The sequence below is a fragment of the Columba livia genome, chromosome 25, assembly GCF_036013475.1.
Source record: "Columba livia isolate bColLiv1 breed racing homer chromosome 25, bColLiv1.pat.W.v2, whole genome shotgun sequence".
In the NCBI taxonomy this organism is placed as follows: Eukaryota; Metazoa; Chordata; class Aves; order Columbiformes; family Columbidae; genus Columba; species Columba livia.
Window position 1 is genome coordinate 3,828,994 of NC_088626.1, and position 24,938 is coordinate 3,853,931.

General features: G+C 47.0%; 2 protein-coding genes across 28 annotated transcripts in view; both read left to right on the forward strand.

Annotated features, from left to right (window-relative positions):
• LOC102087877 (tetraspanin-15) overlaps nucleotides 1-9,876 on the forward strand; it is an 84,345-nt gene extending 74,469 nt beyond the window's left edge. For all 21 annotated transcript variants that reach the window (XM_065040660.1, XM_065040663.1, XM_065040665.1 and 18 more), the window contains one exon: nucleotides 9,382-9,876. In XM_065040660.1, coding sequence (XP_064896732.1) covers nucleotides 9,382-9,615 — 234 coding nt within the window. In that variant the 3' untranslated portion in view covers nucleotides 9,616-9,876. The remainder of the gene's footprint in view (nucleotides 1-9,381) is intronic.
• Nucleotides 9,877-10,028: 152 nt separating this feature from the next.
• The window catches only part of SLC4A5 (solute carrier family 4 member 5), a 31,131-nt gene continuing 16,221 nt past the window's right edge, over nucleotides 10,029-24,938 (forward strand). For 5 of the 7 annotated variants that reach the window (XM_065040645.1, XM_065040646.1, XM_065040647.1 and 2 more), the window contains exons 1-9: nucleotides 10,029-10,330; nucleotides 11,362-11,461; nucleotides 12,365-13,340; nucleotides 14,902-14,995; nucleotides 15,407-15,598; nucleotides 19,361-19,490; nucleotides 22,674-22,834; nucleotides 23,053-23,208; nucleotides 24,526-24,621. In XM_065040645.1, the coding sequence (XP_064896717.1) occupies nucleotides 14,923-14,995; nucleotides 15,407-15,598; nucleotides 19,361-19,490; nucleotides 22,674-22,834; nucleotides 23,053-23,208; nucleotides 24,526-24,621 (808 nt within the window). In that variant the 5' untranslated portion in view covers nucleotides 10,029-10,330; nucleotides 11,362-11,461; nucleotides 12,365-13,340; nucleotides 14,902-14,922. Of the gene's footprint in view, nucleotides 10,331-11,361; nucleotides 11,462-11,580; nucleotides 13,341-14,901; nucleotides 14,996-15,406; nucleotides 15,599-16,400; nucleotides 16,764-19,360; nucleotides 19,491-22,673; nucleotides 22,835-23,052; nucleotides 23,209-24,525; nucleotides 24,622-24,938 lie in introns of those variants that run through there. The other 2 variants (XM_021291359.2, XM_021291361.2) reach the window with 2 other exon arrangements.

The following is a 24,938-nucleotide window of genomic DNA, read 5'->3' on the forward strand; positions in this document are numbered from 1 at the left end:
TTGATTGGGGTTTTTTAATTGCTTTTGAGACTCGCAAACAGGAGCCTTCTTTTTATCTCATTTGGTCTAACATTGGGTTGTTGCTGGAGGCATGTGCTGATGCTTTCCAGATATGGGTTTTATCTAAATGGGAGTGAAATTATATGTATTTTTTGATGTGTTTCCGCTTGCAGTGAGAGGGAAAATAGCGGCTGAATAAAGCAGAAGCTGCTGGGGTAATATGTGGTGCGTTGAGCTGGTTTTTCAAAGGCTGGACTTTCCTCTTGAGCTCTCAGATGGTCCAAATGTAAAACCGAGGCAGGGGAGCAGTTTGTAATGCTTTTCCAAAGCCTTTCTGCTGTGTTCCCACCAGGAACAGGCACAAAAGAGGGGTGAGAAGGTGCCGTAAGAGACACAACCGCTTCCATCTGCCTCACAGGGCGTTGAGAGCCCATTACGGGAGCTGCCTGTTGCGTTACCCATTAACCCAACGTGATGCTCTTAACTGGGAAGGACGAGGAGCAAAACCAGCGCTGTCGAGGAGGGTTGCTGAGCCTTGATGAATATCAAGTGCTTTTGAGCATTGTGATTTTTCCGGCGTGCCATTAAACGCTCTTCAGATGAAGAAGCTCATTCTTCCCATCTGCTCACGGTTTCCAGGTTTTAAATATAAATCGGTTTTGATTCTGGCAAGTTTGGGAGGGAATTAGGTTCTAAATGGCTGTCTGCGTTGCCAGGAGCTGTCAGCCCAGAAACAGCTTCGTCCCCAGCATCTGCCAGCAGAATGAGTGAGAATATTGTCCCTCAATTGCCGAGCCAAGGGAGAAGAGTTGGCGCTGTTAACATGGGGAGGTGATAATTCCTTGAATTTTAGGAAGAGTGAACATATTAACCTATCCCATCTTAGGCCCAATTTGTCATGTCCTGCACTTGTTCTTCTCCTTGGAGCTGCAAACCACCTCGGTTGGAAACTTGAAGGGTTCTGGGGAGAAGGTTGGGACCGTGGTCCGTGTCCTGAGTCCAGCTTTGGGTTTTGCCCAGTTTTCCTCAATGTGTTGTTTGGTTTTCCTTAGGATCAAACTTCAGCCTTGGATATGATGATGAGCAGCTCGGGGGCTCAAAGGTCAGGATTTGAGCTCAGCTGGTGTTTGTCATCCAAGTGCCTGAGATTGTTCTATTATTTATGATTCTATTATTGCTCTCTGCAGGGGCAGTCAGGCTCTGCTCCTCAGGAACAAGCGCCAGGAGCAGAGGAAACGGCCTCAAGTTGCGCCAGGGGAGGTTGAGGATGGATGTGGGGAACAATTTCTTCCCCAAAGGGCTGTGGGGCATTGGAACAGGCTGCCCAGGGCAGTGCTGGAGTCACCATCCCTGGAGGGTTGGACAGACGGACATGAGGTTCTCAGGACATGGGGCAGTGCCGGGGTGGGTTATGGCTGGACTTGATGATCTGGAGGGGCTTTTCCAACCAAATGATTCTCTGATTCTATTTGTGCTTGGATTTGGGGTGAGCAACCAGCTCTCTAGTGCAGAAACAAGGACGCAAGAAAAGTTTTGGCTGTTTTAGAGCGTTTGCAGTGAGCAGCTGATTATTTCTGTCTTTCCATCATGCTCATATGTGAGAAACCGTCAAATTTTGTTTGGCCATCACGCAGGACGGGCTGCTCAGCTTTGCATCCTCACGTCTACAGTCGTCTGCCTGATCACATTTGGGGAAAGCTCTAAATCCACTGCATCCTGGTGGGTCTTGAACTGATTTAACAAGTGAAGAGACAGGGAAGAATCCTGCCCAGGTACATCCCCACGTGGCAACCAACCTCCCTCCCCACCGGTGCGAGGCAGAGGGAGCTTATCATTTTACAATTGCTCTTAAATCATGAACGTCTCTGCCTTTTTTTCAATAAGCCATCAAGCAATGCGAAAAAAAATAATCATAATCCCATTTTAGGAGCGGGGAAGCGATCGTGTTCATTTGTCTTTACTTCATTCAGAGCAAAGCATAAACGCGCCGACTCAATTATTTTCCTGCCTTTGCAGAGTACCTTTTAATTCTCTTTTTTCCCCCCTATGTTTCATTCTCCGGTAATAATTCCATCTCCTCGCCCTTCTCCTCAGCCAAGCTGCCGACCGAGGCCAAGCTGTGATGCATTTCCTATCGCTCTCGAGAAGACGTTTTAATTTAGTTGCTGGCACTCAATGGCAAATTCACATCGTGGCCTCGTACCGGTTGTGTTTAATTATGGAGCAACCCCAGATCGTTCAGCAGGCGCAGCAAAGCACATCAATTTGTTTTATATGGGCTGCATCCCTCCCTTCCCTGCCTCTAGGAAGATTATCCGAGGAATTTACATCATGGTTTTATAGTTAAAATAAGCCAAATAACCTCATGTGTTGCTCTTTCCCCTTTGCCGTGCCCACACAGCAACTTTTATATTGACTTCGGGGAAAATATCTCCGATTTCTCTGTCCCTGTGTCCTTGCAGATGGGATTTCATCCCACTTTCCAACGGGATTTTGTCCTCTTGAGCAAAGTGAAGGTGCAGCTGCTGTAATCAGGTAGAAACAAGTTCTAAAAAAGCTCTTCAAGCCCTTTTTCTCCATCCTAAAGAAGTAGAAAGCGGCACAAGTCCAATTTAAAAGGAAAAAACATCCCGGAAAGGTCACTCTCAAGGGTTAGTATCTAGCTCTGCGGTAAATTATTGCTGCCTCCGTTTCACATGAATATTTCATCTCCAAAGCTCTACATTGGGAGCAGCTGGAGTAACACGGCATCATTGTAGATGTCGATGTTCCCTCCTAAGAGTATAAATCCCGAAAATCAACTATTTCAATCCTCAAACCCGCGACATTAGACTCGTAAGGTGCGTTTTGCGGGTTGGCATTTTCATCTCTCGCTGACAGTTGCGTTAAACGTTTCCTTGCATAAAAGGCTTCGTGTTGCCAAAGTTTCCCTTTTCCTTGCAAGATTAATTTGTATTTTGTTCCCTTTTTAATACCCGCGTTGCTCCAGGTGGTTTATTCGCCAGCAGCCAATGTGAGCTTAATGTAGTAGAAAAGAATAAAAGGTTTTTCCATCTACAGTCCACGACCTCTCTGAGACTGGTCTATAAATATCAATTTATGGCAAGAAAAGCCAATAAAAGTTAAATACTTGCCTTTTACTTGATTAGCTCAGGGAAAGCTTGAAATGATTCAGCTCTTGCGTTGAGCAGAATCCAACTTTACAGCCACACAAATGGGCAGAGGCCTCTGGAACTGGGTGTACGGGACTTGTGCAAGAAAGGGTTTTATTTGCAGAAAGTTTTGCTTGCACAAGACCCTCGTTGGGCTGATGGTTTATTTTCTCGGTGGCCAGAGCTGGTTTTGTCAGCGCAATGTGGTTAATCACTTGGCCGCCCTGCGAAGGTTCTCGAGCATCGTTTCGTTGCTATTTTCCATCTTGTGATTTTTGCCTTTGTTTAAGCAAAAGCCCAATGGAGCTTTGCGGGTTTGTTTGCCCGGGAAAATGCGACTTGAGGAGCTGAGCTCCTTTTGTGTGCTCTCTAATGGCCCAAAACGCAACGTTTTGACCCCAAACTGAGCCACCGGTCACATCCACACGTGCATAGACACATCCCTAAGGGAAAATCGCTTTTCCAAGACCTTTTTCTTATATAATCATGTGAAAATGAGCATTTGAGCCCTTTAATTCTTTGCTTCCAAAAATATTCCTGACTCCGAGCGTGTTTCCTTTTGCCAGACAAGTTGTCAATCAGCAAGCAACGAGGATATTGCGATTAAATCTCCGCCAGATCAGCCCCAATGAGATCTGTTCCTAATGCAAAAGCATTAAATGCAAAAAACCAAGCGGAGCTGCTACAAGACAGTGAGCAAAGCCGGGCTTGGTAAGGATGGAGCTGAGCACTAAAAAACCTTGGAATAAATGTTACAGCAGCTCTGTGGGAGACAGAGATAGATGGTTTGTGTCTGGCAGAAGGTTCTACGCTGCACCAGAACCACAGAAATTGGAGCGTAGCCCCAAATACTTGGATATATTTTTATATATTGTATATATTTAACTTCCTCAAGTGCTAGAAGAGAAGGAATAACCATTAGTTGCATTAAAGCGGCCCAAATTCCCATATTAAATATATTGCCAACACCTGTAACTTAATGACGACGCAGCACCCGGCTCTAATTAGTGTCACTGTTCTAAATTGGCTAGAAGGAATCGCAGGTTCAGGAACTAAATAAGTGAGGGTTTAATTTGCTTTTTGAGCTTTTATATAGAGAAAACTCAAGGGGCTTCCAGTAGCAGGGACTTGCAGACACCCCTGGGAGCCTTCTAGGATTAAATGAGCATTTATAATTGGGGCTTAAACCAAAAACTAATCAGATTGCCTTTGCCTGGCCGCGTGTCCCCGTGTGGTTTTGCTGGGGTAGGGACGGGAGAAAAACAAATGAAATATTTGATAAAGTGATGGTTTGAAAAGCTGTGAGTGATTAATGGGTTTTATTTCCTTGTCCTCCCAGGTGGCTCAAAAGCATCATCCAGCCCCTGGGAGTCTGAGATGAAGTCCCCGCGAGTTTTTGCTCTGGAGTGCTGATATTTTATTTTCTGTCTGATAGACATACATATTATTTAGGTGCTTGAGTGGGTTGATGGGGAGAATTCATGGCTGGTCCTCACAGACATCCCTGGTCTGAAAATGAAGACATAGAAGCTCTTTACCCTAGATGTGGTGGGTTTGGGCCTGACTTAAGCCATGAGCCAGCACTGGGCCCTTGTGGCCAGGAAGCCAATGGTACCTGGGGTGGGTTAGAAGGGGGTGGTCAGTAGGTCAGAGAGGTTCTCCTGCCCCTCTGCTCTGCCCTGGGGAGACCACACCTGGAATATTGTGTCCAGTTGTGGCCCCTCAGTTCCAGCAGGACAGGGAACTGCTGCAGAGAGTCCAGCGCAGGGCAACAAAGATGCTGAAGGGAGTGGAGCATCTCCCGGGTGAGGAAAGGCTGAGGGAGCTGGGGCAAGAGGAGACTGAGGGGGGACTCATTCATGTTTCCAGATATCTAAAGGGGGAGTGTCAGGAGGATGGAGCCAGGCTCTTCTCGGTGACAACCAGTGACAGGACAAGGGGTAATGGGTTCAAACTGGAACACAGGAGGTTCCACTTAAATTTGAGAAGAAACTTGTTCCCGGTGGGGGTGGCAGAGCCTGGCCCAGGCTGCCCAGGGGGTTGTGGAGTCTCCTTCTGTGCAGACATTCCAACCCGCCTGGACACCTTCCTGTGTAACCTCATCTGGGTGTTCCTGCTCCATGGGGGGATTGCACTGGATGAGCTTGCCAGGGCCCTTCAACCCCTGACATCCTGGGATTCTGTGATTAAGCCGGGCTTTTCCAGGGAGAGCTGGAGATCAAGCTCTGGAGCTGCAGTTGGTCTTCAGTGCAAAATACCAGTTTGTTTCGAGCTGCTACTGGGAGGAGCTGGAGAGGTGGGAAATGGCAGCAGACACCCTCCCCCTTTTTATTTTGCTGTGCATTTAGATATTCTGCTTTAAAAAACCAACAAAGCAACAGGTTATCTCCATCCTGGTGCAACGTTGCACGCTTATTCCCAAATAATATCATCTGCGGGGCTTTGGGGACCACCAAATTATGATAGCAAAGCAAAATACAACCTAAGTAGTCCAATTGCTGTTGTGCTATCGTTGCAAAAATATCTTTATACAGATAGATAAAATCATATTGTGATTTCCCTTGGATGCTTTATCGATTCCCTCGGTACACAAAGGATTTATTTGCTGCATACAACTGCTCTTGCGTGCTGTAAAAACAGCTACGGGATGATCTCATACCCCCATGTAAACCCTGTGCAGTTCAATCCCCCGGCAAACAGCTCAGAAAGCAGCAGAATGGAACCCTCAACACCAGCTAGAAACAAGAATAAAGGCAATTTTCTAACTTTAAATGGGCACAACTAGTAACTCTTAAGCAGTTCCCCCCTTGCTCGCCAGTGATACCATCACAAGGGGACGGAAAGCAGGGAGAAAAGCAGCTTTTAAGTATTTTTCACCTCTGGTTTGCTATGTTTTGTGAACATGCTCCTCTGCAATAACGCCTTCCTTCATATCGCGCCGCAGTAAAATCAGCGATCGCGTTAGGAGCCTCTTTTCTTCGGGAAAACATGGTGCCCTTGGTGCTGCAGATATTGAACGCATCTATATTCCTGACAGCTTGTTCTGTTTTCATTAAGCGAAAGAGGAAATTTCGAGGCGAGCTGGAATGGAAGGTGGTTCATAACTCAGAGGAGAGCGAAGGACTCGGGGTAATTTTATTCCATTTGAGAAATTCCCAATTTAACGCGGATGCTGCATTATGAGGAGCAGGAGGGACGATGTCCCTGAACCCGGCTGGTTTTGCAGAATTGGATCTATTTGCATTCCATTGATTGTAAACACAAATCTGTTCTGAATTCCCCTTTGATTTAGGGAGGAAAAAATAACAAGATTGCCTGAAAAATTGTCATTTCAAAGGCTTTGGTGCTCTTGGTCCTTTCAGCCAGCGGGATTTTAATCTGCCCAGTGATGACATCCTGATAGAAGCAAATAATGCTAAAGCTTGACATGCGTTTAAATAGTATTTAAAAACTTTTAAATACTTAAAGGCTTTGCTCTTGAATATGGATTAGCACAATCTTATTATCGAGATGCACATGGGGGGATGCTCCGATGTTCATGGAAAGACGGAGGCGTCTCGCAGCATCATCCCACCACACTTGTCCTCCTGCATCCCAGCTTTTGGGGACCAAAGAGGTGGCAGATTTGGGGTAAGAAAGCAGGACCCCACTGGCCATGAGCCAGCACTGGGCCCTTGTGGCCAGGAAGCCAATGGTACCTGGGGTGGGTTAGAAGGGGGTGGTCAGTAGGTCAGAGAGGTTCTCCTGCCCCTCTGCTCTGCCCTGGGGAGACCACACCTGGAATATTGTGTCCAGTTGTGGCCCCTCAGTTCCAGCAGGACAGGGAACTGCTGCAGAGAGTCCAGCGCAGGGCAACAAAGATGCTGAAGGGAGTGGAGCATCTCCCGGGTGAGGAAAGGCTGAGGGAGCTGGGGCTCTGGAGCTGGACAAGAGGAGACTGAGGGGGGACTCATTCATGTTTCCAGATATCTAAAGGGGGAGTGTCAGGAGGATGGAGCCAGGCTCTTCTCGGTGACAACCAGTGACAGGACAAGGGGTAATGGGTTCAAACTGGAACACAAGAGGTTCCACTTAAATTTGAGAAGAAACTTGTTCCCGGTGAGGGTGGCAGAGCCTGGCCCAGGCTGCCCAGGGGGTTGTGGAGTCTCCTTCTGTGCAGACATTCCAACCCGCCTGGACACCTTCCTGTGTAACCTCATCTGGGTGTTCCTGCTCCATGGGGGGATTGCACTGGATGAGCTTGCCAGGTCCCTTCCAAACCCTGACATTCTGGGATTGTGTGATTCTTTGGCATTTCCATGAAAAAATCTTTGATTTTGTTATTTTTTGCATCTCCACCGAACACAGCTGAGTCTGATTTTGGCATCGCACACGTTCTCGGGGAGCGAACGCGTCTCGCACAGGTTGAATCAGAGATGAATGCGTCTCCGTATACAGAATGAAATAGTTTTCCAAGCGCTGGGGAAGGAGCTGCCCGCTGAGATGCTTCAATGATCCGCAGCACAGCAGGGAATATTCTGAGGGCAGATACAGACGCCAAAGTTACCGGGGCTGTCAGACAACCTGATTTTTGGGTCATTTTATAACAAAAGGAGATGCTGAGATGTTTCCAGAACTTGATTTTTCTTTCAGCATCCATAGTCATCTTTCCCTAATGGTGCGAATCCAGCATTTCTGTAATTCCCACAAACGGGAAAGCCCCACTGGCCGTAACCACGCTGCCTCCTCATTTGTTCTTTAGGTGATTAGTCCGATTATCAGTAATTAGCTGGAACGCTGAATGAGCGGGTTGCTCTTTGCAGATCGGTGGGTGAAATTGGGAAGGTGGGACGGGGACAAGCCCCAACTGAGGAGTTCAGAGAAGGGTTCTCCATGTTGGGACGTGATTTTCTGCTCCTTCTGCCTTGTCGATCTGGGGGGTCCCCTCAGGACCCACCTCTGGGTTCATTTGAGAAGGAAATATAAATATCAAGCTGGTTTGGGGCAGGTTCTGTGTGAGGCACAGGCTGCTCATGGGGATGGCAGCGACTTTCTTCATCTCCGAAAAGCAAATTAACAAACCCAGTGATGTTTGTGTTTGCCTGTTTGCTTTCAGCAAATTTATCTGATTTGCTTTTTCCCTATGGAGTTTTTGCCTCTGTTTCCTGCAGCCTCCTCTGAGCAAACACTTTCCACTATGGAATAAAATAGTCCCTAATTTAAGGTGCATTACAACCCTTTGCTCTTACCTCCATATATCTTTCGCTTAATGGATCGATTAGGACCTAGAGAAATGATTAATAGTATTTTTCAGCTTTAAAACCAATGTGCCGCAACAGAACGGGAGGTTTCAGCTGATGGATGGTACAGGTGCAGCTGAGTTAGTTATTGACTTTTTGTTGCAAGGAAAGAATATACAGAAAAAACCCATTAACTATGAGCCTCAGAAATGATAGGAAAAGCCCCAAGGCTCAAGATGCTCTCATCCTTCTCCATCCCCTCTCCTGCATTGAAAATATCTATAAAGCTGCGGTTTGTATCCCGGTGCCAACGCCGCGATATCCCGAAGCATCTGGGGCTTATAAACTTGACTTTTAAGGATCAGTAGTCAAGCTGGGTAAAGGGTTAGTACAAAATATGTAGCTTGTGCTGAAAGTGTTCTGATTGTCGCCATCCCAATGCTCTGATTATCACCATGCCAATGCCCTGATTGTCACCAGTGCTCTGATTGTCACCACATCCCTCATCAGCGCCTGGTCTGTGATTAGCTCCTGACGACGGCTTTATCACCTCATCGTTGTAGCCGCCATGAAGGAGACGTCAGCTGAAATCAAAGCAATGCGCTTGACATCTTTTGCTGGTGAAAATGCCTTTTTTTTTAGTTCTGCTGAAGATTTAAAGCTTATTTTTAATTCCCCGACGGCCAGCAGGGCGATGGGTGATAACCTGCGCGGCACCGCGCTTGCAGCAATACCCTAATTTTAGCAGAGCCTGGATCTCCGCCTCTCTCTTTGTGATGCTCCTGGTGATGCCCAACTAATCCATGTCCCACTGTCCGGGCTGATGTGACAAATCACCAGACGGACGTGACCGTTAATGAGTTTAGCAACGAGCCTGTTGCTTTGGCAAATTTTTACTGATTCTCGCGCTCTTTTCTCGAAGCCACATTTGGAAGTTGAGCTCACAGCTGTGAAAAGCCCTTGGGGACGGGATGACGTGACCAATAATGTTTTTAATCGTTATTTTGCAGGCGATCGGCCTCGTGATGGCTTGGCTGTATTGGCAGAAGCTCGACGAGATCTACGCCAAGCTGGACGCCGTCGACTTCAGGATCCTGGAGACGCGGGATTTGAGTTTCGGGGCGCTGGACCTGAGCGGCGCAGGCTGGTGCTGGTGCCTGCCCAGGGAAGGGGGTTACGTCCCCGTCAGCGCCGACGATGAGGAGGATGAAGAGGAAGGGACCTCCCACTGCAGCAAAGTGTGAGAAGGACCGAAAAGCATCTTGGAGCGAAGCTCTTAGGGCATCGAACATGGAAATGACGTGATTTATCTTCTCAGGGTCAGGAGGTACTTTGGGGGAAACTGCAAAGTGCCACTGGAAGGGTTAGAAAAAATACAACGTACTGTGCAGGCACATGAGCTCCCCGGGCTCTTTTGTGCTATTTTGACATTTTGAAGTGTTTGTACATCTTATTAGTTTGGTTTTTTTTACGGAATAAATGTGAATTATGTTGTGTTTTGCAAATTTGCTTTTGCTTGCTGCGTGCCAGTCAGACCATGGGAGGGAAGTAGCACCATTGTCATTGCGCTTTGAGGTATCTTTATAATTATATTTAGCCTGATCTCCTGAGAAATCGTGATTTTATGGTAGATCCCCAAATGTGCCCAGCCCCCAGAAAATCACAACTAAAGGCAAAAACTGGAGCAGATTGCTCTGCAGAGCTTTTCCAAAGAGCTTTTCCAAGGTTAAAACCCCCAGGGAGGCACAACCTGCAGCAAGACGGTTGTTTGGACAAGGAAAACCCAATATCTGAAGTTTTCCAGCTCTTCCCTATGACCTGTGGCTTCAGTTTTTATCCCCAGGCAAGGAAAAGGAGAGCTCGGCGATTTTAGAAGAGAAGACGGGTTTATTTTGGCAACGCGCTGCGTCTGGGATGGTGATAACCCCCCTCTGCTGGACACCGATCTCTAATGACCACGTAAGGAACGACCCTTTATAATTCTTAATTTTTAGCACTACAACGTGGTGATCAAAGCAGGGATTCCCTCCCGCATCGCTCAGGATGTATCAATTAAATAACCGGTGTGTGTCGCATCCAACCGATAAATTGAGCCGCATTGGGAAACGGGCTCACAGGGAAACCTCGAGCGAGATGAATTGCAAAAATATTAATGTGTTTTTCTCAAAAAACCCCCAAAAACAACAGTGAAACCTTCTGCAAAGCTCCCTGGGCTGCCTGAACAATAAAATACCGATGGCAAAGCCTCCCCCAGCAGCCGTAAATCAAACACAGAGACGAGTGCGTAGATCAGGGACCTGTTTTCTGTCCAAATGTACCCAAATCCTGCGGGTGCCCCAGGGCGGCTGTAATCGCTGCATCCATCAAACAAGAGGAATCGTCTCAAAAGCGAAATGCAAAGAAAAAAACCCCAAAAATCTATTTTTCAACAGAGCGATGTGTCTGCAGCACAGCTCGGCCAAGGGAACGCTGGGTTTATTAGTGGCGCTTTTTATTAATGAAGGTTTTTTGGTTCATTTATTCGGATGCCCAAGCAGGGAAAGGCGGGTGAGCGCTGGTGTGCGACTGCTGGGCTCTGTCTCCCTCTTCTGACTATTCCCAAGCTTTATATTTTAACTAAACAAGAAGCAATCCGCAGCACAGGCCTGAAAAAGCTCTTTTTGAACCTTCTTTATTCCAGAAATCACATTGAAAATAAAGCTGTGAACCACAAGAGTTGGGTTATTGAATTTTTTTTGGCCAAAATTGGGTTGTGGGTTAGGGGTTGTTTTTTTGCAAGTGGAGAATGTAAAACGTGCAGGGAAATGGGGTGAGCACAATTATCTATAGAATAACAAGGCAGCTCATGGGCTTAATGGATTTTGCTTTTCTTCCCTAGGAGATGTTTAATAAAACCTTAAGAAACCAAAACCCATAAATTCAACCTCTTTGTATTTCCACCTATTTGGAGAAGGAAAGTTCATTTTTCTTTTTATTTCTCTTTATTACAGGAGCCGCCAACACCTTTATACCATTTTCCTGGCTGATACTGGACCACGGAATGGGTCGGATGCAGGATTTTTGTGGATTAATTCGGTTTTTTGACAAACGGTGAGTGATGTGAGATGGGGCAAACTCAATTCATGCATCACATTGAGCACCCAGCTCCCTTATTTCCATGGTGTCGAGGGTTTTGATTGCGGGGTGACAATAAAACCCTGGCAGATGTATTGTTAACCCCCTCTCCCCCTTTTACCCCTCCCTCTCCCCGCTTCCCACTCAGCACAGGTGATTGGGAGGGAAAGAAGGACAGAGGGAAGAGAGTTGGAAAAATTAACAATGTTTTACTAATGCTACTAATAAGAATGGAGAAAATAATACAAAATATACAAAACCAATCTTGAAAGTCTCAGCAACTGCAGAGCTGGCACCCGAAGTCCTGGACTGGACTCTGCAGCCAACCGGAGCTGGATTCAGTCTGTCACTGGCCTCAGTTCACAGGGACGACTAACAAGGTGCTCTCCTAATGTCAGCCATAAGCAAAATGGCAAAAAGGAAAAGGAGAAGCGAAAAGGGACGAGATCCTCGTGATCTCCCACTTTTATATGAAGCATTCATGTGAATGGGATGTTATACACACTTGGTCAGTTTCTTGGTCACCTGTTTCTCGTTGCCCCTCTCACGAGATGTCCATCCATGCTTATCAATAACTTCTCATTCCATTGCTATGTTACCAAAACATGTGTCTGGTTCTCCAGGAAAATGCAGCTAATATGAAGCTTTAGCTCACAGGCAAATTCACTACAAGAGAAACTTGTTTTATAACAAAACCAGGACACATGGAAATTGGGTCTGCAAATGCCTGGAAAACGGGAAATGTAGATTTAAGCAAGGGCGTGAAATCCTAAGCGCGCTTTGCAAAAGCTTATAAATGTAGCTTGTAACTTGAAATATTAGGGATGCCAATAATATTCCCTAATTCACCCTAAATTTTGCATTGCTGCCTCACTCCAGACCTGACCCTGCTACACACGGATGAGCACATTTAATAAAACCGTGAAGAAAATGGAATAGGGATAAAGCATCAAGCAGGTTCCGCTTTGCTTCTGCTGAGGCTCCGGATCACGCCACCGAAAAGCCCCGATCTCCAATGACCTCAAAGCGCAAAGTTTGATTTCCCAGCCCTTATTATTTTTCTTAACGATGACACCAGCTGTGACGAAGCGCCGGGCGCCGCTTTGATGCGGATTTATCGATACCCCTGTTTTAAAAGGCCGAGCGCAGGCGAGCAAGCCAGGCGTTAAATAGGAGCCGACACCTCGGGAGCTTCCTCGTCGGGAAATCAAATTGATAAATGTTCGACATCTTACAAGCGAAAACGTGGACGTTTTAAAATAATTAGGTGCGCAACTCTCATCAAAATCTTCCCCCAAACTGCTTGGTGGCCCAGGGGTTGATCCCATTGTCACCGGGGGTTTTAGGAGCTTTTTTGCCCGTGGTGACGCTTCTCTGCGCCTCCCTAAAGAATTCTCTTCCATCCCTTATGATCAGATGTGGATAATATTGCACAAAGGAAACAAATCAATGCGGTTTCCCTCCCAAATCACTCATGATAGAGCCAAAAATGCTTCAAAAAAACCCCCCAGAAAACACAACCCCGCAAGCTGGGGACGCACAACTTGAATTTTCCGACGTCCCGATGGTCCGATATCCAGAAACCGTCACTGCACAAGACCAGATCTGCGCTGCCGAGAACATCCCGTCCCCTCCGGAGGTTTCATCGCATCCCATGATGCTTTTCTGCTCCCAAAGTCAATTGGCGTCGCCCAAAATACATTTGAACCTGGGAGCTACGGAGCGTTTGGCATTAGGCGTCAATACGATGGTGGCGGGAGCAGCTTTATCTCAAGGCTCCCGCACCCACCGGCACCCGTGATTTTACTCCGTAGCCTCATCCTCCAATTCCTGAGCGTTATTTGGGGAGCTCGAGGTGAGTTTATTAACGGTAAAATAGCGGAACTGGGAGCTGGTGGGGTTTAATTGGCAAAGATAACGATGCTTTTCTTTCCCTCCCCTTATTTCTAGCGTGCTTGCAGTCGTGCTTTCAAACCGCTCTAGTCTGCGTCGTGCTTGCGTTTGCGTGCGAGGATTTTTGGGGAGAAAAAGCTTTATATATAAAAAATTAGAGGAAAAAAATCCCAGGCTGTACAATTCTCATAAATCAGACGCCATCAATCTGGACCTTTCATTTATTAGTGGATTTATTAGATGGGTTTATTCAGGCTGTGGTGACATCTCACCAGATTGCCGAAAAAAGTCGCATTTCTTCCCAACATAGACCCAGCTGGTGGGTTTTGTATCCCCATCCATCACCTGGGGACCCCGACCCAGCGCTGAAGCTCATGGGGAAATCTCTTGGGGAGGTTTGTGAAGGTGCTGGGTTGTTTTTAGGGCATAAAGAGTTATATTTGCAGCTGGCTGGGTATTTTGCTGCTTTTCCTGCCAGCATCAGCTTCCTAAAATCCTCAGAATTAGCCCCAGAATGTTATTTTCAGGAAGCTTGTGACTGTTGTTATCCCAGGTTTGGGGCATTTTTGTCCATCCAGAGGTGTTTATCCCTAAAATAAATTGTTTCTTGCACCTCGGCAAAAAGTGTTGGGTTAACGTGGGCAAAACTAAATATCCCAAATTGGTTAAATCAAGAGTTTTCTTCAAATAGCAACAGGGTTAGGGTTGGAGCTATTGGGCTAAAAATGCTCTTGGCCTTGCGGGAAAATGGGTCAATAATTGGGCAAAACAAGCAGAGCCGCCCTGGAGTGTTCATACCCCGTTCGCTTTAGATTTTTAACTTATTTGGCTTGAATTGAGATTTTTTATTCCCTAAAATGGATGGAAAATGGGAGGATATTGCTGTGGACATGGCGAGGGTGGCTCTGCCGCCACTCTCAAAGTGACTTTGGGCGATATCGACCTTGCTGCCACGAATAGTAACTGTTCCCCCGTCCAAGTCAAGTGTGAAAGGCAATCACTGGAGGTCAGATAATTAAGCGATTAATTAGCATCCGTGGCAAAATCCAACGAAACTCCTATGGGGAATAAAACAGCAGGTTGGAAGGAAGATACCTGGAAGCGGTCGCGTGTGTAGGGTGGAAAATCTGTGCTTAGGAGATGGGGAAAAATGAACTGTGTGTCTGCAAAACCCCTTTTATCTGTGTAGGTCACACCCGAAAATTAAACGGGTGTTTGTTGCCAGTGAGCAACCTCTGTTAACTGAGCTTATGTCTGTAATCATACCAGCAAATCTGTGTAATAATCTCTCACGCTTCGCTTACGCCTTCCTTTGAGCAGCAGGAATAGGAGAGCGGAGATGTAACCTGGGTGAAATTTATCCAGATTTTGTGAACTGAGAGCTCCTCACCCACCTGGGAAATACCTTGTCCCTTCACCAGGGCCACGCATGACGGATTTTCATAGCAAGGAGCACCCGGCGGGTGTGTGAAGAGCCTGTTTGCATCCCCAACACCCTTTAAAATCTCTCTCTTTTGGCCCAGCTCTCTGCGAGCGGCAGGACCATGCTGGAGGATGAGGATGGGATGAGCGAGAGGGGGCTCAGCACCTCCAGGAGGAGATACGACGATGAGGAAGGTGAGCGAAACCTTGGGGATGCCCCAAAGGCGTCGCCTGATGCGTTGGGTCTCCGGGCGCTCGGCTCGGCACATCCCGCGTAAAACGTGCAAAGTGCTCTTATGGGTATTTTAAGCCTGATGGGATTGGACATTAGGAAAAAGTTGTTCATGGAAAGGGCTGTTGGGCATTGGAAAAGGCTGCCCAGGGCAGTGGTGGAGTCACCATCCCTGGAGGGGTTTAAAATGTGTTCAGACAAGGTTCTCAGGGACTTGGGTTAGTCCTAGAGTTGGGTTATGGTTGGACTCGATGATCCTGAGGGTCTCTTCCAATGATTCTATGATTCTAGAAGTCAAATATCTCCCTGGATTTTATTTATTTTCAAAAAACACCCAGATCTGCTCTCTAAAGTTTTTTTTCCCCCTCCTCTAGATTACCACTCCATCTACATTGGGGTGCCGGTGCCGCGGGGCTACCGGCGGAAACGGCGTCGGCGAAGATCGGCGTCCAGCCGGGACCGGGCGAGCGAGAGCGAGCGGCACTACGAGCGCCACGATCGCTCCGACACCGACGACGGCGGCCACGGCTGCTACGAGAGCGGCAACGACAACGCCAGCAGGACCAGTGAGTCCTGGGGGGAATTTTGTGGCATTTAAGCCAGGCTTAAATCGCCCCCTGTGTACTTAGCCACGTTGCTTGGTCCGGTGTTTGCGTTTGGCTTTTCCCGATGCTTCCCAGGTTTATTTGGCCCTGTGGACATCTCTGAGAGCTGGACACAGGGTGTGAAGTGGGATTTGAGGCTGACGAGGTGATGGGTGAGCAAAAAAGAGATTGTTTTTTAATTTATAATATTTCTTTTATTATGTCCTCGCCCTCGGGACGTGGTGACCGAGCAAATCCAGGTACCGCGGGGTCCCGAGGGTGCAGACACCCCGGTCATCACACCTTGTTCCCCAGAGGCTTTTGCCCGAGGTTTTGCCTGGTCTCGTTAAATCTCCTTAGCGGGGATTAACATTTTGCACAGCAAAGCAGCTGTCGATCTCTTAGGGTTTGCGTTTGTTTGGTTTTTCTTCGCTCCCCCTATAGAAATTATCCGGTTTTCTGTCGAGCTGCCACGTCGCGGCTCAGCAGAGCTCAGGTGCTCAGCTTTGCTTTTCCCTATGGAGGGGAAGGTTTTCCTTTTATTTTATAACATGGGGAGGTTTTTATTTGCGGTGGCTTCGCTCGCAGCCCATTTGCACCTTTGGTAGCGGCGCGAGTAGTACCTTGTCCCCCCCTTTCTGCAGTAAATACCACCACAATGTAACACTGCGCTGGTTTTGATGTGACAAAGTCATTTTATGCAGGAAAACCACTCCAAACTCCGCATTCCCTCAGGAAAACTCCATCATGTGGGTGTTTTTCCCCAAACAAACCTCTCTGCCATGAGCTTGGTGGGGTTTTTCCCACCTCACGCCAAGTGGGAAAGAGAAATTCACCCCCAAATAAACCTAAATCTTGGATTTCCGTCCTCCCACGTCTCCCTCCCTCCCCTTTCTCGCTCCATCCCGCTGCCACCAAACGCTCACCTCTCGCCACGCGGCCCGTTTGATTTGGTAACTTCCCGTCATGAGAGCCCGAGGGAGAGGAAAGTGCTTTATATTCCCTATAATCTGCTCCTTAAGCCTGGGGAGTTTAACAAGCCTGAGTGGATAAAGAAAGGAAGTTTGGGAGTTGATTTTTTTCTACCGCGCAGCGAAGGTTTGGTTTAGCCGGGAAGAAATGGGGGAAAATATGGAAATTATTCCAGGTAGGTTATTATTTCCATCGCTCTTTGGTGTCTGTGGTGTGGGTAAAAAAGGCTCCATTTTTTTGCAGCTTTGCTTTTGCTTTGCAAGAACAACTTGGGCTGAGCTTAGGGCACTGAGCTCTAAAACTCACCCCGAAAATATAACGGGGACAGGGGGGATTGTATCAACTTCTGCTGCTCTCCAGCAGTGGGGAGGCAGAAAATAGGATTTTTGGGAGGAGAAATGTCTCACAAACCTGGGGGTTTATTGAACAGGAGTAGAGTATCTAATCCTATGGGATGTACACCCCATCTCCTCTTCTTTTTTGGGGGGAAGGGACCTTTCTGACCTCAAAAACCCCCAGAAAAGGCTGTTGATGTCTAGAGGGCCCTGACAGTGGATGGTTAATGTGCTGGAGCCTTAAATAAGGTTTAGTCTGCAAACCCAAGCAGCGTCGCGTTCCCCCGACCCCTTTTTTATTGCATCTAAATCCAGAGCGGGATTTGCAGTTTGGAAAAGCATCTCTAGGCGAGGTTTTACTGCTGGATCAAAGCTGGGGTGCAACGGGCTCCGTGCACCTTGTATTAAAGGAGGTTTAACTCAGTGTAACCGGTCTGTCCTGTCCGATTACCCACAGAAATGTAAGTCTTTGTGTACGTAAAATCATCCTATATTATCAGCAGCATTAACACTCCATTCGGATCCACCGTGGCTGAAATCCCAGCTGGGGTTCGGTGGCTGTAAAGCAGGAATCGCAGCCCAGGAGTGTTTTCTCAGCATAAAACCTGCCTCAGGGAGCTACAAACCCACTCGGGGCACCTGTCTTGCAAGAAATAGGTGCTAATTTTAGGGTGGCTTTGTGGTTTTTGGCCAGTGTCGTTGCAGTTTTACTCTTCTATTCCCCGGAGGTGCCAAACCCTGGGCACCGCTATACACTAAATCCTCTCAAGCGAGTATCTGCTGCTTCCTGGGGTTAATTTAGGTGCTTGATCAAATTTTCAGGACCAAAAAACATCACTGAGCGTTGGGAGCAACAACGATCGAGTTGAGGATTTGCAAACCCCTCCGGCAAAATTACAAATCCCCCTTTTTTTATAAATGCATCTGAAGGTCCTACCCAAGAGGGATATTTCCAGCAAACTCCCTTTGCCGCCGTCTGGCTCGTTGCATTTAGTGTGAATTTAGGGGTTTTTAGGCATTTTAAGTTTGGGGCTGTGGAGCAAAGCGTGAGAGCGGGGGCGGGTTCCCGGTTTCTCACCCATTTCATCCCCTCTTACGCGAACAGCACTTAAGCTTCAAGAGCCTGAAGCCTTCCAGGCACGTAGCCCAGCTCCAAAATTAACAGGAATATTAATAATCATAATAACGAAGCTTATGGAAGTGGAAGGAGGACTTGACAACGGCGCTTTAGTCCTGGCGCTGGGGCTTAAAGGGCTTAAGCGGTTAAGCAGGCTCAGCCTAGAGCGCAAGAGACGTCCTATTCTTTCAGGACTTGGGTTTTGGCTGCTTTTTGGGGTGGATAGGGCAATATTCTTGTTATTCTCATTTCTCACACACAAATTTAATCACCTGCTTTTTGGGGTCCTGTATTACCCAGCTTTCTTATTCCCAGGTTTGAGTGCGGGAGGATTCTAAGACATTTTCTGGGCTGGATTAACTGTATTAAGTGAGGGTCTAAGACCCATGATTTCATTAAGAAATTCTTATATTTAATAAAAATTGATTAAAAATACACCATTTCTACGGAGACACGGGGCTGGTTTTAACCTCTGGTTTGAATATCCGGGGCACAGCCCCATCTTTGCCACATCCAAGTTCACACTCGGGTGTTTGATCCCTCCCTGCAACTAAAATCGTGAGGATTTACTAAAAAAACACACCAAGAATGAGAGGGTTAAGAGCAAATCCAGCCTGTTTTTCTTATTTTGAGAGGAGAGGGCAGACCCGTCACCCTCCCGTGGTCGCGGGGAATGCACCGAAGATGAAAAACCCTTTTTGCATCAGTCAGGAATTTGCGGGCAGGTTTTGTGTCGCACCATAAGGAGCAGGAGGGATCTTCACAGCCAAGAAACTGCTTTTTTTTCCTTGCAGAAATGGTAAATGTGTATTATTCCCCTCCAATGATCCACGTTGCCTTCAGGGTTGCAGCAGCAAAATGCCTGTGAGCGCCCGCACATCCCAATACCGGAGACAGTGAGGATTTGGTTACTGATGACAGGCGGCTCCAACCTGGCAAAACCAGGCTCTGTAGTAGGGAAAAATGGGGGAAGCCCCATGGAAATGGGGCACACGCTGCTGCTGGAAGGGAAATTTGACTATTTTCTATATAGGAGTCACTGTGATCCCTAATTTCCTATATATTCCCCTCCTCCTGCGACGCACCTTTCCACCAGTATCTCTCTGCACGGAGATTTTGGGACAAGATTAATTAGGTTTTCCCCACCCCTTAATGTCTATCACCTTAAACATTTTCCTCAAAACCTCCTTTTTTAATCCCAAGATCCTAAATAGCCCCCCAAATCCCTCTTTCCCCACTGGGCGCATTCCATATAGAAATGAATTGGGATCATCTCATCTCCAGCCGATGGTATATCTCTACTTTTCCCCTTCCCGACAGTGTCACCGGCCGCCGAACGTCTCCGCTACATCTTGGGGGAAGACGATGAGCCTCCCAACCCCACGTTGTTCACCGAGATGGACACGCTGCAGCACGATGGTGATGAGATGGAGTGGAAAGAATCGGCCAGGTGAGCATTGAGGAGATGCTTTGGGTTGATGCTTTGGGCATCCTGGGGTGGATTAGAAGGGGGTGGTCAGTAGGTCAGAGAGGTTCTCCTGCCCCTCTGCTCTGCCCTGGGGAGACCACACCTGGAATATTGTGTCCAGTTGTGGCCCCTCAGTTCCAGCAGGACAGGGAACTGCTGGAGAGAGTCCAGCGCAGGGCAACAAAGATGCTGAAGGGAGTGGAGCATCTCCCGGGTGAGGAAAGGCTGAGGGAGCTGGGGCTCTTGAGCTTGGAGGAGACCAAGAGGTGACCTTATCCATGTTTACAAATATCTAAAGGGTGAGTGTCAGGAGGATGGAGCCAGGCTCTTCTCGGTGACAACCAGTGATAGGACAAGGGGCAATGGGTTCAAATTGGAACACAAGAGGTTCCACTTAAATTGAGAAGAAACTTGTTCCTGGTGAGGGTGGCAGAGCCTGGCCCAGGCTGCCCAGGGGGTTGTGGAGTCTCCTTCTGTGCAGACATTCCAACCCGCCTGGACACCTTCCTGTGTAACCTCATCTGGGTGTTCCTGCTCCATGGGGGGATGAGCTGGATGAGCTTGCCAGGGCCCTTCCAATCCCTGACATTGTGTGATTCTGTAAAAATGTGAAAATGTGTCGTGTAAACCCCTCCCTGGGTGAAACAGGGTCAGGGAATGAGTGTTGCTTTTAATGGGATTAAAAAAGCCGCGTCTGAATTAAGGAAATGCAGAAAAAATTGGGGTTTTGGGGCGTTTTTTCCAGTGGCTGCAGGAGAAGGAACAGAGGTAAATTTATCTTTTCCCATCTTTTCGCTTTTGCAGCGTGAGAGCAAAACCCTTCAGGAAGTGCTGGGAGGCTGAAAAAATTGGGGTAACGTGCTGGGAAACTGGAGAATTAGAGCAGAGAGCTGGGAAATGGGAATAGGTGATATAAAGAACTTTTTTTCCAGGTCGTTTTACTTCCACACTTTTGCTGTCAAGGCCAAAAGTCCTGCCCCTCAAGCAACAAGAATAAGAGTAAAGAATAAAGAATAAAGAATAAGAATAAGAATAAGAATAAGAATAAGAATAAGAATAAGAATAAGAATAAGAATAAGAATAAGAATAAGAATAAGAATAAGAATAAGAATAAGAATAAGAATAAGAATAAGGAATGAGAAATAAGAAGTAAGGATAAGAATAAGGATAAGGATAAGAATAAGAATAAGAATAAGAATAAGAATAAGAATAAGAATAAGAATAAGAATAAGAATAAGGAATGAGAAATAAGAAGTAAGGATAAGGATAAGGATAAGAATAAGAATAAGAATAAGAATAAGAATAAGAATAAGAATAAGAATAAGAATAAGAATAAGAATAAAGAATGAGAAATCAGAATAAGAATAAGGATAAGGATAAGAATAAGGATAAGGATAAGAATAAGAATAAGAATAAGAATAAGAATAAGAATAAGAATAAGAATAAGAATTAAGAATAAAGAATGAGAAATCAGAAATAAGAATAAGAATAAGAATAAGAATAAGAATAAGAATAAGAATAAGAATAAGAATAAGAATAAGAATAAGAATAAGAATAAGAATAAGAATAAGAATAAGAATAAGGAGTGAGAAATAAGGAATAAGGATAAGGATAAGGATAAGAATAAGAATAAGAATAAGAATAAGAATAAGAATAAGAATAAGAATAAGAATAAGAATAAGAATAAGACCCCACCCACTATATCTTTGATAAGAACTATTAGAGGAGTCGCAAGTGGCGTTCGCTTTATTGAAATAGGAGTTTATCCAAGGCGAAAAATCCCAAATCCAAGTGGAATTTTCTCTTCCTACCCTCAGCTGTGTAAGGTTTGGGGGATTTGGGGAGGGAATTGGGGCTGCTGATGGTACTGTCCCGTCTCTTGGGCTGATTTTTGGCATCACCCAAAATTTGGAAAACCATGGAGCATCCTCCTGGCTCCCAGCCCTGCTCAAATGCAGAGATGCTTTTGCTAAAATTCTTTATTTCCCCACCCATTTTGCATTTATTTACCACTCCCCAAAAGGCTTGGAAGTCAAAAAATCAGCATTTGCATTGGAATTTTCACCAGGGAGAGCTTGAGATGGAGGTTTCTAAATTCCCCCCGGGAGGATGGAGGTTTCACAAGTCCCGGATTTCCACTCTTGCTTGAGCCGCTGCTCTCGCTGGGAGCAGCGTTACCTGCGCCTAAATCCCCAATAAATGGAAATACATGGAGATAAAGAAGCCGATCGCAGCGGGGAGACGGGGTTTTGCTGCAGCCGTGGCCAAAGCATCACGGGACGCTGGCAACACGCCCCGAGTCCTGCACGCCCACCCGCGTGCATGTTAATAACCCACTTTCGGCAGGAAAATGGGGTAAAAAGAAAGGAAAAGAGACCTAATCGGCTTTGGGCGAGCACCGCCGGGGCTGAATGGGCACTACGGCGGGAAGCTTGAATTACCCCCCAATAAAAGCGATGTTTGAAAGGATGGAGAAGGGGTTTCTGCAAAAATATCAGGTTGGGGAGATTTAGAGTGATGCGCACAAGGGGCAAATGTATTTTTTGGATGCTCTGGGGTTTTGTCCCAAGCACAGACCGTTTTTTTAATAGGAACACACAGGGTTTTCTCTTTGCAGTAGCGTTTTAACACACATACAATCCTGTGTTCTCCCCACTCTTCTCCTACAGCATTTGGGAGCCATCAGCTGTTTCCAAAAACCTCCTACGTCCTTTCCGTCTGTGCCCAAATCCCAGTTGTACCAGTTAAAAGTTGCAAGGTTAAGCCCTACGAGGGCTAATCCACGGAGCAAAGGAAAAGCAGCTTTCTGCCCCAAATGGACGTCTGGGCAAGAGCTGCTGGGCCCCATTCATTCGCTCTCAAGTCTTTGGTTTGTACAATTAAGGAACGGAGGAGGAAGAGCTGATTTCCAAGGGCTCACAAACCAGCTCATCTCCCACCAGGGGAGTGAAGCAACCAGGTTGAAACCTGAGGCATTAAAGTTATGTTTGCAACGCCCTGATTTTTTGCTTTCCTGCGTGCACGGTTGGCCCATGTGGGTCCTGGTTAAATGCAAGTTCAAACCTCCCAAATCTCACAGGAGCCGTTTGAAGATGGTAAAAATCTTCAGGGTTGAGTTCCGTGGTGGAGCCGAGATGTTTTGCAACTTTGCCGCTCTCGTTGCAGGTGGATCAAGTTTGAAGAGAAGGTGGAGGAAGGTGGGGAGAGGTGGAGCAAGCCCCACGTGTCCACGTTGTCCTTGCACAGCCTGTTTGAGCTGCGGACGTGTCTACAGACGGGAACGGTGCTCCTGGACTTAGACGGCTACTCTTTGCCCCAAATCATAGGTATGAGTGGGTATCAGTGGTTTCAGGTGGATTTTTCCCCGTGTGCTGGGAACTGATTTAAATACATTTCCTTGCTGCGTGCAAATAAAAACCAACTTGCACGGGAATAAACGAAATCAGGAGTTGAGAACCATCAATTCAGCTCAATAAATGTTGTCTTGAGTTCTTTGGGTTTGTGGTGGGACAACTCACGCGTCTCTCTTGTTGGGTGCTTGCAGATGATGTTATTGAGAAGCAGATTGAGGACGGGCTGCTCAAGCCAGAGCTGCGGGAGAAGATAAGCTACGTGCTCCTCAGGAAGCACCGGCACCAAACCAAGAAGCCAATCCACCGGTCCTTGGCCGACATCGGCAAATCTGTCTCCTCCAACACGAGTGAGTCCTTGGGGTCCAACCTGCGCTTGGTTGCGTCCGTGAGTCTTTGGTGAACAAGCCTGTGGGGAGGAAAGTCTGAGGAGAAGGAAATGGGGAAACTCAACCATTTGGGGTTTTTTACTGCATTGAGAAAGATCCTAAAAGCTTCTGCCACTGGTGGCTTTAAGGGTGAGGGGTCATTGGGAGCTGGAAGCCAAGGAGATGCCTCCTGAGGTGGACACGGTCATTTTATATTTCAGTACTTAAAAGAGGCCAATAAGAAAGATGGGGACGGGCTTTTTAGCAGGCTCTGAGCTGGATGAAGACGTCCCTGCTCATGGCCTAGATTATCTTTGAAGGTCCCTTCAATCCAAACCATTCTGCGATGGACAAGAAGGTTGGTGAGGGACACCAGCGGTCGCTTGGCCCAGGGGTTTCCTGGCAGAGCAGCCCACAGACAAATCCAGTCTGCTCCGTGGTTGAACCTGCCTATTTTTGAGCCATTATAAAAGGGGATTTGTTTGTTTTCACACTAGATTATTTACTTAGCTTTAAATGGAGGTCATTTGGTGGAGCCTGAGATTTGCCGGCCTTCGGCTGCTCCTCGGGTAGCCAGAACAGCAGTGCCCAAGGTCCAAATGCACACGGGAGAGCCCATCAATGAGCAATATTGCCACCCCATGGGCATCCCCATGTTTCAAAGCAGCCACCATCCGTATCAGTGAACTCGATATTTGAGCTAATTTCTGCCCAGAAGCTCTCAAAAAAAAGGACAATTTGGAAACATTGCGGTTAGTCCTGGTAGATGTGGAAAATAGGGACATCTTTTGTGTTTCTGTTTCCTTGCTGACACGATGGCATCACTTTGAACATGCGAATAGGGACATCGAGGACAAGAAAGTCACTGGCAGGAGCAAAAGGGTCCTTCACGTTTCTTATTCCAATGGCAACTCCATGATGTTGGAATAAATACCATCAGCACATTGAAAATAGGGACATGCCCCGTGGGAATTGCATCATTATTTTTAGTGGGTTTAACAAAAAAGGGGGTAGATGCTGTGGTTGCAGAGCAGCTCGACAAAACTGATCCAGATGGGGTTTTTTTCCCCCAAGGAAAACACAGTTTTGGGAATTCAGGAGTTTTTTTGAGAAGATGCTTAACGCAGAAAACACCTGGGGGAAAAGGGGAATCTTGCTGGCGAAGTAATTCAGCTTAAACATATGAGATGAAAAACGGGTGTGCCGGGTGGTGGATTTTCAGCCCGGCATCTCACCGTCAGCATCACCCAAGGGTTCCCCGGGTACCTGCATCTCTTTTAACGCTTTATTTCCCCGCAGCGCGCAGCCCTGTCCGGAGCCCGGCCGCCGGCGCCGCCTTCCACCGCTCCACCGAGGACCTGCGGATGCGCCAGAGCGCCAGCTACGGCCGCCTGCGTAAGCCGGGGATGGCGATAGGCCAAAACTCTCCTAAAATCAGGGAAAAACAATACAAAATCAAATTGCAGCGAGAGCAGGCGAGTGCAATTATAAGGGGTCCCACCGCTGTTGTGGTTGAGACGGACAAGTGACATAGACCAAGTTCTTCCAGGATGAAAGCAGGAGATGCCATTTATTGCCACAAGTGCATTTTTATACAGTTTTACCAATTCATGTGTCTCTTCACTACTGATTACAAGTTACAGCAGTAACATCTCATTGGCTAATTTTGCTATCATCAATGTTACTCTTCTACTCCCTTGTCTCTCACGGGT